A 13,927-nucleotide genomic window follows, 5' to 3' on the forward strand; every position below is an offset into this window, starting at 1 on the left:
GTTGGATACGGCTGACAACAAGACCAATGAGTTTCGTTAATTAGTATTTGCTGTAAGGCTTCCCAGCCATCTCTCTGCTGGGTTTAGAATTATATTTTGCCAGCATCTAGGTGTATCAACACATCCTCCCTGTCTAGCTAACCTCACTTATATACGAGTATACATGTGCAAGGAATCAAGAAGAACCGAGTTCTAGAAATTGCTGGGACTCTCAGTTTTCTGTTTAAAGAAGTGAGCTAAATTAATAAGTGATAATAAGGGAACTTGGTATGAACCGTTCTTTCCTGTTTGAAATTTGTTAGCTTCTCTCCTTACTACATGCAGAGCCGGCTTGGTGAAATGAGTTCTTCAGCAAAATTATAAATAAGATATTTTAAAATATTTAAGAAATATTTTTATTTTTATGTTTTTATACATGCTTATACGTAGAGTTTGAGCAATTTTATTTTTCTATTTGAAGCATTTTGTTTTCAGAATAATTTTTATTTCATAAAATATAATTGAAAAACCTTGAATTATGAACCTTGAATCCCAAGTTGCGCAGGCTCTGATTACATGCGAAACCTATCTTATTTTTCCCCAATATACCACAGGACATATCGATTCCATATATATCTGCAGAGATCGAATCCAGTTCGCCTTTAGGCTTGGATACATGCAGAGGATTTTAACTTCGTAATTCATATAAACGAACCCTGGTGAAATTTTTACTTCAATCCACTCGCTACAGGTTTTCCAATAAAAGGTTAGTCAATTAAGGTTTTTTTTTTTCATAATTAGGATGTATTTTGTAATAAAATTAATTTCCTGAAGTTACCTGCTTGAGATAATGGTCGAAGAACAAAAATACTTGTTGGCTGCATCATCCTTGGATTGACAAGTATTTAATTCAATTTTTGCTAGCAAAGGCATGAACGCAGAACATAGGTTTTTTCTTCCTTTTTTTTTCCTCCAATCACTTCTAATTGGGTTGGCATCCCATGGCTTGTACCATCACATTAACAAGCACTTGCGATGCTGCTGCTTTTCCTTTACAAATTGTAGTTGCCAATTGATCTTGCCGGGCGCCCAGCCCAAAAAAAAATTAAGGGTTTTGTGCTGTTTGGCACTGCAGTAGTTTAGGAAAGGCTAAACTATATAGGTAGGCATGGTAGATCTTTGAAAAATCTAGAATTTCTTGTGATAATTCAACATCAGCTCCAAACTTCAATTCATCATAAATAGCGGCTAAATGGCCTGAAGAAAACAAGCAAGGAGATGAGAATATTGTCAAATTGATTTTTTGGTATATGCTGGCAACGCAAGTATATTCCGCCATTTGTTCATTTCCCCTTTCATTTTCCATTCCTATGTTTTTTGGCTTGCTTCACCTTTTGAACTGGTGTACAAAATGGATTTTGAACATTCGAATCTGTACACAGATTGACAATCTTCAGAAGCGATACAACAAACATTTCTGGTGAGCAAAAGTCATCATCAAGCAATAACTGTTGGCAAAATTGGCATGAATAACACAAAACTGGTAGCGACATGTTGCTGAAACCCATCCACTGTCCAAAGCAATAACTGTTGATGAGGCCAAAACTACTCCAAGCAACCCAACTGAGAAGCATCGGGGCCTTCAGCGCATTGAGCGTGCCTAAGAATTTCCTAGCCTGGAAACTTCTGCTCACCAATTAGCCAACACGCCCTGTCCGCTACAGGGCTGAGATTGGCTTCAAGAATATAAGTGTCAAAATCGCTGCTTGTTGACTTTTAGCAGCAAAACAACAAACTTCTTTTCTCAACTCCATAGTCAAAGTAGCAGACAGAAATTGCAATTTCAGGGACTACGATTGCCATCTGAAGTCTGTAAACCTTCGACATCAATGGACCGGCATGTGTGTTCAGAGGCTGCTAGTGCAATGTCTCATTATCGGTGGAGTGGTGCAGGATATATGTCCAGTGGTTGATATCGCAACTTGTCATTGTGTGGCAATGGTCCCTCCTAAAGAATTGAACAAAACAAAAGCTGATGACCAATGGTTGGAGTTTGAATTCAGTGCAAGGCAAAGAGGAATAAAGATTTGTTGTGTTTAGAGGAAATGTAACCACATAAATCCAGGGAAAATGCCATTTAGAAGAAACCAACAAGGAAAAGCAATACACTACCGTAAAATTCTAGAGACATATAACAAAGACATTTCCATCTGTGCGACTGGGTGCACCTTGATAAAAAACAATGGTGCAGGTTGTGCAAATAATTTAACTAGCTGAAATTACATTGAATTTTTACCTTCCAGGAGTAATAATTCAAATGTGATTAACAGCAGTTCTATTTTTTTAAATGCAAAAACTGTCTAGAAAATGATAATGCAGATGATAGCTCAAAGTTTATCTCAGATCTCGATAGAAAAAAGAACGAGGAAAAACACTGCCTAACACTGCATTTTAAAACAGTACCTCATCTATATTTATCTGGAATGGCTTCACAAAATCCTCGAACATTGTTGGAGAGAGCTCCTTCATTAGATCCTCAACATCCTAATAAAAAAGAACAAAGGAGAATAGTCAGAAAGGGGCATAAATCCTCATTTCATTGTGAAATATCCAAGGATAATTGGGATGCGAACTGTTTACAAAAAAATGAAGGAAAAGTTTTGGAAACCCATGGACTATACAGTCATGGCCTCCATAGCATCATAAGCCACGAAAGAAGTTGAATTTTTTACCATTTAAAATAAGATTTCCAGAGTTATAAACATGTGTCAGAAAGCAAGAACAGAACTCAACAATTTGGAGGCAATACATCCATACAATAGTGAAAGAAAATGCTGTAAAACCCATTTTAGTTAAAGAGTAATGTAAACATTGCGTAAGATATAGCATACCAATCCAGTTATCCTTGACTTCTCCAATAGTTCCTTGGTAATCACATCCAGTACATGCCTGTTGTTCCTCAATCCTTCCATCGCAAGTTCTTCGGTCTCTTCAACATACTACCACAATACCACCAGCATCAAAACTCACTGTTTTACTAAATAATTTTATATAGCTAGCAAAATATTACAAGAAAAGGTGGATAAATGTTCAAGCAAATTCCTTTTAAAAGATATAAAATGTCTCGCTATCTAAAGAGATATATATCCTTTGATTTGATCATGTGAACTACCATCATAAAGAGTTGTGTGTGTAGTTATAGCAAGCACATTTATCTTCAGTTAGAATCGCATGAACCATTAAATTAAAGGATTAATTAAATGAATGCTTGAAAGATTGCCAGTCTCTTTTTTTTTAATTCCTGTAACAGCATATATTATTGCACGCATATTGGCAAGGCCACAGTTAAACATGACCTGCCAGGTTTCTAAAGGTGATACAGAAAACAGCACACTGTCTCTGCAGTACAGGAAATTAAAACTTGACCCGGATCCCTTCCCTCACCCCAGCTACTTGCACCCAGTACTTGAAAACCTTTTTTATGTTGTTGTTAAAGAGCATATGGCTCTAGTACAAAATGAAGCAAATACTTACCCTTGCCATTTCTCTAGTAAATAGCTCAGATACTTCAAGTGTCATATTCGCAGGAATCACATGAGGATCATCCCACTATCATCATGAAGGGAATACAAACGAGAATCAGTTCATCAAGATCATTGAGTTAAACAAAATATGAGAATACAGAGTATACTTTTAGTTGGAACTCAATAAAAGTTCAAAGAACATGCCCTGTATTTTATCAGCTCGCCATCTGGATTATCTGGTCTATCCATGAGTCCAACTCTTTTTGTTAAAGCAGTGAGGCCCAGCTTTGCATTTTGAGGGCTGATTGCCATCTCTCTAGCGATCTGGTAAGAAGATGTAGAGACGAAAGATAACAACCAAAATGCCTACCTTTTACCATAAAATCTTTATCTAAGAGACTTTAACGATTCTTAATTGCTACCTTATTCCTCTTGCTTCTTTCTGGTAATCAAATGGGAATAGTGGCAGGCAACTAGGCCCATGAAAGTGCCCAGACAATATTATACTCAAATTACCACATTTACCTTTGTTATCTTTTCAAGATCATCACTTCCTCCATCGGTAATATCCTCACCATAAACAAGGCGTTCAGCACAACGTCCACCATGAGCCACCACCATTTGCATCTTCATGTAGCCAAAGGTTGTATATCCTTGGTCAATCATATCTTCTCGTGGGTAGAAAACAGATATTGCAGTTTCCTGCTCATGTTGGACAAAAAGGATAAAAATTAAAGGTAAGGAAATGAGAAATGGTCAGAAAAAAACTGCAGCAGTTGAGTAGCAGCAATCACAAATCCAGTTTGCAAACAGAAATTTCACCTTGCCTCCAGGAAGGAGCTGAGAAAATGCATGCCAATCAAAGCGAGGAAACAAGTGAGCTAATACTATATGACCAGCTTCATGTACAGCCAGCAGGCTCTTCTTTTCAAATGAAACCTAATAAGATAGATTATTGACTCAGAGGTTAGTTTAAAACACAATTGTAGGCCCCCCTGTCACTTCATGAGAATGAATAAAGACATACATTTTGTTCACATTTCTGCTGTTCTTCCTCTGTAAGAAGTACGCCCATGCCCTCAAGCAATTGTTTATCTAACACATCAACGATGTCTTGCTGGCAGACCTTGGAATGCCCTTTCCTTACCTGCAATAATGATCAGACATTATGTTTTGCATTGCTAGAGAATTCAGCAAAACTTTCAACCAGTTCAACCAGTATAACTTTTATGTAATATATATGAAATACAGGATCCTCGAAAGTTAAGATCTCAACTGAAGAAAAAGCTTCCACGACCTCGCTTGCTACAATAACTAGCAATGGGCCCCACCCCTATTAAATGGACCTATTACTTGTCCTCCCTCTCTCACATAGGAACCATTTTCTCATGCACTCATCAGCCACATTCCATTTCTCTTTCTAGAGAACCAGAAAAAAAGGGCGACGAGTCAGGAAAATGAATGATGATATCCAACCAATCTAAGATGAAAGGCTAACATGGAGAAACAAGATGGAAATGCCATGTACTTCTTTAAACCCCTGCTGTGCTGAAGGGTAATATTATAAAAAGCTGTGATGATGCTCCACATACAGCAATAAGTGTTCAGCAATAAAAATATGTTTTAATATATACCATAAAGATAAATGGTAGATAAAGATATGACAGTAGTATCTACACATGCCAATAAGATTATAAAATGTTTCTGCCAGAGGTTTACCACGGGAATATTTCCACTAGTAACTATGCTTTTCTGACAAGATTCAGATACTTACAGACATAATTGCAGCTTCATTGACCAGGTTCCGAATATCTGCTCCTGAGAAGCCAACAGTACGGAACACAAGCTGCAGAGTGAAAGGCATAGACAATAACAGTAAGCTAAAAATTAATAGCATGAAGAAGGAAAACCTCAAACGTAAAGGGCTAAGCATTCCATTTATTCATGAGAAATGTGGTGAGCATATCATATATTGCATCACACACGCAAGCCGTATGAGACCAAAGTATTGTGAAGAAAAACTGCTCAATTTCCTTTCTACAAGGGAAATTTGTAAATGCAAAAGGTTTTATTTCTTATGGAGAAAATATCAATGGATTAGAGACTCCTTCCCCTGCCCTGTTAAGATCTCCACACTGTTATACAGTAGAAATCAATTGAGATCTTCAAGCACAGAGCTACTTAAACAAGAGTCTGCCAGTCTGATCTAATCTGAATTTTGATCTAGCATGCCTGTTTTTCAGGAAAAAATGAAGAATAGTCCCAAATCTGGGCAATAAAATGAAAACATTGTGTATCAAGATATATTCAAGATGATAAAGTTTCACCATCAAATGTTGACCATGTTTTCATATTAATTTAGATTCAAATCATGCCGCCAACATCTAAGCACTAGTGCATTGCTTATAGTTCCTCACATTTCTTAGACAAAAGTTACTCATGCTAATGCATTCTATCATGTCATAACACTTACCTTCCCAAAGTCCACATCTTCTGCAAGTTGCTTTCCTGCACTATGAACACCGAAAATTTGTACTCGTTGCTTTGCATCAGGCAATCCAATGTACAAACGTCTGTCAATACGTCCAGGACGAACAAACTCCAGGTCCAATTCATCTGGCCTATTGGTAGCACAAATGAATATCACAGCCTGTCTAAGAGAAAACCGATCTACGCCAGTTTTTTCCTTCCTGTATGGAACAAAGTGCTCAGTGTGAATATCCCTTCACAAGTAGTTGAGTTCAAAATAAGACAGAAAAATGATGCAGCATTACAGTAATGCATAGCCAAGAGCAAAAAAAAATATTTGATTCTCTTCCTATTAAGTTAATTTTCCATGGTTGTCTTGCATCACTTTTATACACAAACATCATGCTTAAATATTTACCAGCAATTTTCAAATACTGTCAAAGAAAAGCTGGACTTGGGCACTAATTAAAAACAGCATATGTTTGAGAAAAATAAAAATCATCACAATTTGTGTATTTTGGTCGCCTTCCTTTCCCAGCTTTTCAAATCATGATATAGTAACTACAACAAGTTAGTTGTAAATAAAATAATCAAATAACTAGATGAGAAATATATGAAAGTTTTATTCAGAAAGTTGTTTTGAGCAAACTTAAAGGGGGGGAATGAAAACATATACAGGATGTTGAACTAATATACTCACTCCCCATCAAGCTGTGCAATCAGAGCCTCAAATGTTGCCCTTCTTCGTGGATCCTTCCTTGCATGCCTTCCAGCAATGGCATCAATTTCATCCACAAACACAAAACAAGGAGCCTGCATGGAAAATAAATTTTTAAGATCTGTACTCTTCTAGACTGAAAAAATATGCAATTTCCATCTTGACCTAATTCCTACTACTACTGTAAGAACATTAAAGCTCTATCTTGAGAAACGGATAGATATCTTAACCTGGAACCCTAAATTCCATCTTACACAAAAGAAAGCACTACTATCAAACAAATACATTCAATCAGTAAACTAGAGAACCACCAGTGCGAAGCAGTACAGGGAAGCAAAAATAGCAAGAAGCATATTTAACTCATTTTGACTTGTTCTTTCAAAAAAAAGATATTAGAGAAAATGAAGGCAATGGCAGGAATTCTGTGACTCGTATATGACAGTTATCCACCTACAACATTCTCCATACAACATCAATGGAATGGCCCCTTGTCATCTACAATGCAAAGCGCAATTTAAATCTTACTATGATGATTACATGCAAATAAATTACAAGTAAAAAGGAATACCCAAGTCCATTTAGCTGTTGAATAATAAAAAATAATCAATCTAAAATTTTGGACTTTGGGAGCACACATGCAGACTAGGACATATCAATTCCAAACAGATTAATGCCTAAAGTAAACTGCACATCCAGAACAAACAAAAGAATTGAAAAACATGTACATAGACATCAGTTACTAATGCCCGTCCTTGAATAAGGCAGAGCATTAAGGTATTTAAATTATTTTTCACAGTTACAGTGAGTGTGATGGCATTAGATATATATAAAAATCATAAAACACTACAGGATGATCTAAAAAAATGCTTTTCTCTCATCATATTGCTTTGGAAAGTTATAATAGGAGGGAGCTTACATTTCTCCTAGCAATAGAAAACATCTCATTGATCCTTGCGGCTCCACTTTTCTCACTATCTGTAAACTCTGCACCAGAAGCAAAAACAAAAGGCAATCCACTTTCCTTGGCAAGTGTCCGTGCAAAAAGTGTCTTTCCTGTTCCAGGAGGTCCCGAGAGAAGGACACCCTGTTACATACATACCACTACGCACTTCATGTTTTATCATAACTTTAAAGATTTAGTGCACAGCAGCAAGAAACTCAAAATTTTTACTAAAAAATATTAGTTACCCGAACAAACTTCACCCCTCTTTCATAGTATTGCATGGGATTGCCCATGTAGATCATTATCTCATCAAGAAGGTCCCAGACATCGCCCCCAAGTACCACTTCTTTATACATTGTTTTGGTTTCACCAACATCTCCAACTGGCTGGATGAGTCCAAGACAATGATGCTTTGAGGGAAAATACACAAAGGAAGAAAATGAAACACACAGGGAGAAACTAAATCAATACCAGGATAAAATTTTCAGCATATGCCATGTCAAAAAGTTGATTGTACTTTTTGTAAAGAAAACGCTTAGAAGTGATATGTAATAGCATAGCAGCCTCCCTTATGAGCCACAGGATCAGTAATCCAGGCACCAATGCCATGACAACTTTCAGAAAGTAATGTATCTGCCTTTTCTGAAGGAGATCTACTTCTACGCCAGAACCTGAGATAACCTCAAACAAGTATGGATCGAGGGGAATATCCACCTATCAAATGCAAATAAAAAGTATCAAAATAAGCCAAGAAGGCATGTGGTTCAGATTCACAGTTGCACAAACAAACCCCAAACTTACAACATATTCTAGTGGAAAACCTTCTTTCATGGTTACATAAAGTCTTTTCAGGTCCTCTGTGAAGACAACTGCAGCAACCTGTAAGAAAATAACCCACAGAATTAGAAAAAGTCTGCATATCTTTATATTAGAATTCTACATGTTTCCATTCCACTGTAATTTATAGCTTGGGTAGCACCAGTTTTAAGTATTTTATGTATACATCATTAAAACTGGTTAAATCAATGTCCCTTCTTTCTTTTCCCATGAAAGAAGAAAATTTATTAATGCTTAATGAATGAAAAAGCATAAAATTGGAGGGTGATGCATTCACTCTCCAAATGCCAATCCCACTGAAAGCTCAAGGAACCTGTCAGAAAGATCTAGATGCAGAACACCATAAAGAAACCAAAGAAAATCAATACCCCCAAAGTATCTAATTAGACAAATTGTTATTCAAAGATCCTAAACTATCTAACATTGAAGTTAATTGAAAAGCTACATATCAGATTAGCCGAGAAAAAACAAAGTTACCCCAAGTTAGAGAATAAATTTAGCCATTACAGGCTACTAAAAACCAAAAAAGGGAAAGTTTTCTGTTTCTTGGGCACACATGGGTTTACACTGTATGCACTCAATAGTTAAATATTTGAGAAATCCAACTCTAACAAAACTCCACATAAACCTAGGTTCTATTTAAATAAATTAAGAGCCATGCAACTTTGAACACCATACATCGAGGAATATACCAAAAGAAAGCAAAAAAGATCACGAAGAATAATACTTGCCTCAGAGGAATCAAGCTTTTGAAGAAAATAAGTGTATGGAAGTTTGGGACAGTAGCGCCACCATCTCTTAGATATCCATAAAGCCCTTGCTCCTTGCGTGTCTGTAACCTTTTCCACCACATCCTTGCGAAGGCTGTTTTCAACTTCTTTCATGTCAAATTCCACCACATATTTAGCATTCGAGGAATCTAATTGCTCAGCTAACTTCTCCTTTTTGAGAACCTCCTTCCATATATGAAGCCTCTCACGCCACGTTCCTTTACTTTCCTGAACTTCGCCTAATAAGAACACATGAAAAAACATGCAAGCATGATCACAAAATTAAACCCGAGTCTCAGTCATTTCTTTTTTTCTTTGTTCTTTTTTTGTGAAAAAATATCCTCTAATTACTCACTACGGTCACGCAGAAGACAAATATCACTAGGTTCACCAGTCATCCAGTTCATTTTTGCTTCTACTGCTAAGGGAATAGATTACAGAATAAGTCTATCTAGCTAAAAACAAGTAAAAGGAATCCAAAAACACATGGATAAATAGAATAATTTCTCCAGTTTATTATAAAGACAAGGTAAACTTTAACATTTTATCATCTAGTATTGGCAACAAAATGCATATAATTTCCTTGTACCATTAAAAAAAGAAAAACATGAACCAAAGAAATGTTCTCAAAATGGCTTTTAGTGTAAACTTCAGATAGAAGATTCCTTCAGGAAAGAATTTCCCATGCTTAACTAAGAAAGCACTGACCCAAAGTTCCAGTGGAAATAAACTAGAAATAACAAGTTACAGGCAAAACACTAAACAAAATTGAAGCATCTATCATGTTTATGCATGTCCAAAACCAACAGAATCACCAGCTCACCTAAAATGCCCAAGTATTCTTTCAAGTTTTTCTTTAGTTCTGCATTTAATCTCACATCCTTGTCAATGATTTGTTTCATATTTTCCTGAGGAGGTTCCTGATCATCTTCCCATGCATCTTCTCCAACATAGGAAGTGTCCTGGATCAGTGTTCCATCAGGTCCTTCAATGAACTTCTTCATTTTCAGGCCTTTTGGTGTTGTATTTCTCCACATACCCTTTTTAAACCTACATGTAAAAATCAGATGCAGGATTATTTGTAAACACAGAACATAATTAGCAACTTGATGTTCTATTAAAATATAGTCCTATTCATCTCTTGTACATTGCATTTGCAAATAAAAACCAAACTGCTGTACTTTCTAATATTAATAGGAGATGGTTCAGGAATCAAAGCCTCCATATAAGCTTCTGTCAACTCTCTTCTTTCTTGGTCTAGAAAAGGAGCTCGAATGGCACCATATATTCTTTGACAAGAAAACATCACAGCAAAAATATAGAGCAACAAAGCACCAACTCGTTTAGGCTCCCAATTCTTGAAGTCCTGCAAGTAGAAAATGTCCATGTTATAGTTTCAAGAAATTTTCTCATGGAACGACAGCAAAGGAAAGGTTGAAAAAGTTCACATTAAGGTTTTATGTTTTCAGTGCGTGAATCGCATTCTTCAGTTCCAATCTTCAAAAATGTCATTTCCTTGTCATTTTCTTTGGGATTTGAAAAGCAAAATATCAAAAAATAAAATATACACGTATAAAGGTTTTAACTCTTAAAAAACACATTTCTGAAATAATAAGTTTTTAAGCCTATGTTTTATTCATAACAAATTGTTTTGTCCTTTTCTTCTCCAAAAGAACAAGTATTAGTTCCAGGTTACCTATTTATATTTACTAATCCTTTATTCCAAACTGTTATAATACTACCTATCCTTTTGCTTGAATATTAAATTTTCTCAAATCCAATGACCATATCCTCCAGGTGCTTTCAATGCATGCATCACCCATTTTCACTCGCTTGCAAAGTTGTGTGGAGCAGAATGCTTCTCAAGTGATTTTTTTCATCATATTCTGGAAGGACTGAGGATTGGAATCTCAACCTCAACCTCAAATCAAATTTCATTAATCTCGCATACCCACCACCATTTTATGTTCACACCGTGATTAATTCAACATAGAACTAGTTTTTTGAGAATCAACTTGATTGTGAGATGTGTTGGCAGTTTTTCACAGAGGTATCTTACTTCCATGATTGCGGTCCTTTATCCTCGTCTACTGAAACCCTGATAGTATGTTCCTTGTTGAACTTTAAAAAGAATATAGATGTTGCCATATTATATTTCAATTGCTTTAAGGCAGAAAGACAAACCGTGATGAGCAAAACAGCATTACAGAAAGCATGTGATCACTTATTGTGCAGGACTTGCTTCCATAAGTTTATAAGATTCACAAAATAGAAAACGTTGTCCCACGGCTAGGCCATGCATATCATAAAAGAACATTGGTTGCTGTATCTGTTCAAAATTCCAAACATTCAACAAATTTTGACTCGTTCTATATAAACAAGTTAAATACTGCTAATACCATGGCCATTTTTTCACCAAGTTCTTCACTCATTAACTTACCTTCGCACACTAAAATTCAAAATCATGTCAGGTTCATCTCATCTCCGAACACCTTCCTAATAAAAAATAAATAAAGGTGTCTTACCTTCCAACGCTCCCATCTATTCCAATCCACGAAATCAGTTAACAATTCAGTCCTGAACCGAGTCAATGCAGCGTCACCTTTCTTGATATCACCCTTAATGCGCTCCAAAAACTCACCAACCTTCACATTACCCACTTCTACATCAAACCCAGTTTCCTTCTTGACGGACTCACCGAGTTTCAACAAAAACCGCTCCGTCCCCAGGCGAACAGAGCGAGTGAGAATCGGCCAAGAGAACCCATCAGACCCATTTGCATTGGCAGAGGAATAGATTCTAAAAATGGGTTTTTTGCGCGAAATTCGTGGTCTTTGATTTGTGGGTAATCGAAAGAGAATTGGGGGGTTTTGAGCTGTTTGGGTTAGAAGAATTGGAGAGTGGAGAAGTGGGTTTTGTTTGTGAGGAAGTGTAAGGTTCATATTTGGTTTCGGTATGTTACGACATGAGAACTTCTTGAGGTTTTTCGAAGAGGAAACAGAGTGTTGCCGTCTTTTTTTAGCTGCTGAAGAGAGAGCAGCTGGGCTGTTTTGGGTTTTGGAGGTTTATCTGAAACTGAAAGTAATGTTTCTGTCCAAAAATCACTAGTGGTCCCTGTACTTGAAGTATTTAGTCATATTGACGCTTGTGGCAGTAATTGGGCCAAATTGCCAGATTTTTCTAATTTAAGGCAGTTCCAGACCTTTGGCCAACCCTGCTGTATATTGATATTATGATTAAAAAAAAATATTTTTTTAAGTGTTTTATTTAAATAAATTAAAATATTTTTTTATTTTTAATATCAACATACCAAATATAAAAATATATATATAAAAATATCATTATGTATCTTCACGGTCAAATCTTCAACATATTATCGTATTTTTAATTATATTAAGTATATACTACTATTTGGTATTCAATTTACTAATTCCATCCACTTTATTCAAAACCATACGATCATATTTTTCATTTTAAAAATATCATTGAGCTTTACAGGAGTATAATTTTGATTTTTTTTAAATCCTTATTTTTTTAAAAAAAAATGATAATTTAGTTCCTACACCTGTTATTTCTGGAAACATTTTTAACAATTTTGAAAAATACTTATATTGTTTCATTATATAACTCAAAGACTGATTTGAAAAGCAAAATATCATTTCATCATTTTGAGTGAAGAAATTTAATCGAATAGCATATCAAGGAACTAGATACCATGTAAAACTGTAATACATATAATTAAAGATGTAATAATATAATATAAACTTATTCAATTATATAGGTAACTATTAAAAAAAAAAAAAAACTCAAACTCGATGGACGTAGCTAGTATTTTGGGGCGTCTAAAACTCGTGCGGGCAACATGGCTTTGGGTGAAACTTGGTGGTTCAGATAGAGCCAGCCCATAAGGCCACGTTAGATCCAGTTGATACAGGCCCATTTTCCTTCCATTGCCAAGAGTCACGCACCATCTCCTATTTAGGGAGCATGCGCTTATGATAATTTTCGTGAGTGTAATTTAAAAAAATTTATTTTATATAAAATATTTTTAATTGATATTAATTTGATATTTATATATATTTGGTTAAGATTATAATTAAAATTAAGGTTCAATAAAAAATAATTTAATATATTTGGTTAAAAATATTTTTCAAATTAAAGTAATTAAGTAACTAGAAACATACATATATATGTATATATATATTGATGGTTTGTAATTTAAATATTATAGATTTAATTACTATTATTGTATTATGAAACAAATAATATTTTATATAAAAATATTTTTTATTTTTTTTAAAATTATTTATAATTCCATCACGTTCGAAATTCATCTGACAAGAACTTCAATCTTTATAATTGCTTGAGCATGCAACAACATTAATCAAATATCACTATAAATAAAATTAAAATTATGATCAAATTTTATAAATGTGTATGTCATTATATGATATTTTTTTAATTTATATAGTGTCATTGAATAATATTAAATACTAATTTTTAAGTAAAATATAATTAAAAATAAAAAAAATAAAATTTTTTACTTGATCGTCAAATATATTTAGATTTGATTCGGCTGAAACAACACTTCATCGTTCTCCACTGTCCATTTTATAAAAGTGAAGAGTGAAGAGTGAAATTAATTCACTCTCCACCATTCGAAGAATGTTTTGATGGGAGAAGCAAG

The 13,927-nt window shown here is 35.0% G+C and overlaps 1 protein-coding gene across 1 annotated transcript; it reads right to left on the minus strand.

Moving 5' to 3' along the window:
* Positions 1-1,157: 1,157 nt before the first annotated feature.
* Positions 1,158-12,307, minus strand: FTSH12 (FTSH protease 12). Its single transcript, XM_011015544.1, has 19 exons — positions 11,766-12,307; positions 10,422-10,606; positions 10,064-10,290; positions 9,202-9,479; positions 8,435-8,512; positions 8,105-8,347; positions 7,879-8,019; positions 7,607-7,774; positions 6,673-6,785; positions 5,977-6,193; positions 5,278-5,349; positions 4,531-4,650; positions 4,326-4,442; positions 4,029-4,205; positions 3,708-3,827; positions 3,514-3,588; positions 2,871-2,978; positions 2,443-2,523; positions 1,158-1,987 (listed from the first exon to the last, which is right to left on the minus strand). Exons 1-19 carry the CDS (start codon positions 12,180-12,182, stop codon positions 1,913-1,915), a joined length of 3,012 nt encoding a protein of 1,003 aa, XP_011013846.1. The 5' UTR covers positions 12,183-12,307; the 3' UTR covers positions 1,158-1,912.
* Between the last annotated feature and the right edge of the window lie 1,620 nt (positions 12,308-13,927).

This window comes from Populus euphratica, unplaced genomic scaffold (genome assembly GCF_000495115.2).
Source record: "Populus euphratica unplaced genomic scaffold, PopEup_1.0 scaffold5.1, whole genome shotgun sequence".
Classification (NCBI taxonomy): Eukaryota; Viridiplantae; Streptophyta; class Magnoliopsida; order Malpighiales; family Salicaceae; genus Populus; species Populus euphratica.

Coding starts and splice junctions, on each gene's coding strand:
- FTSH12 (XM_011015544.1), bottom strand. CDS start 12,182: ATGAACCTTACACTTCCTCACAAACAAAACCCACTTCTCCACTCTCCA. Junction 9,480..10,063: donor AGAATACTTGGGCATTTTAG/GTGAGCTGGTGA, acceptor TGTTCTTATTAG/GCGAAGTTCAGGAAAGTAAA. Junction 2,524..2,870: donor AGTCAAGGATAACTGGATTG/GTATGCTATATC, acceptor CTTTTTTATTAG/GATGTTGAGGATCTAATGAA.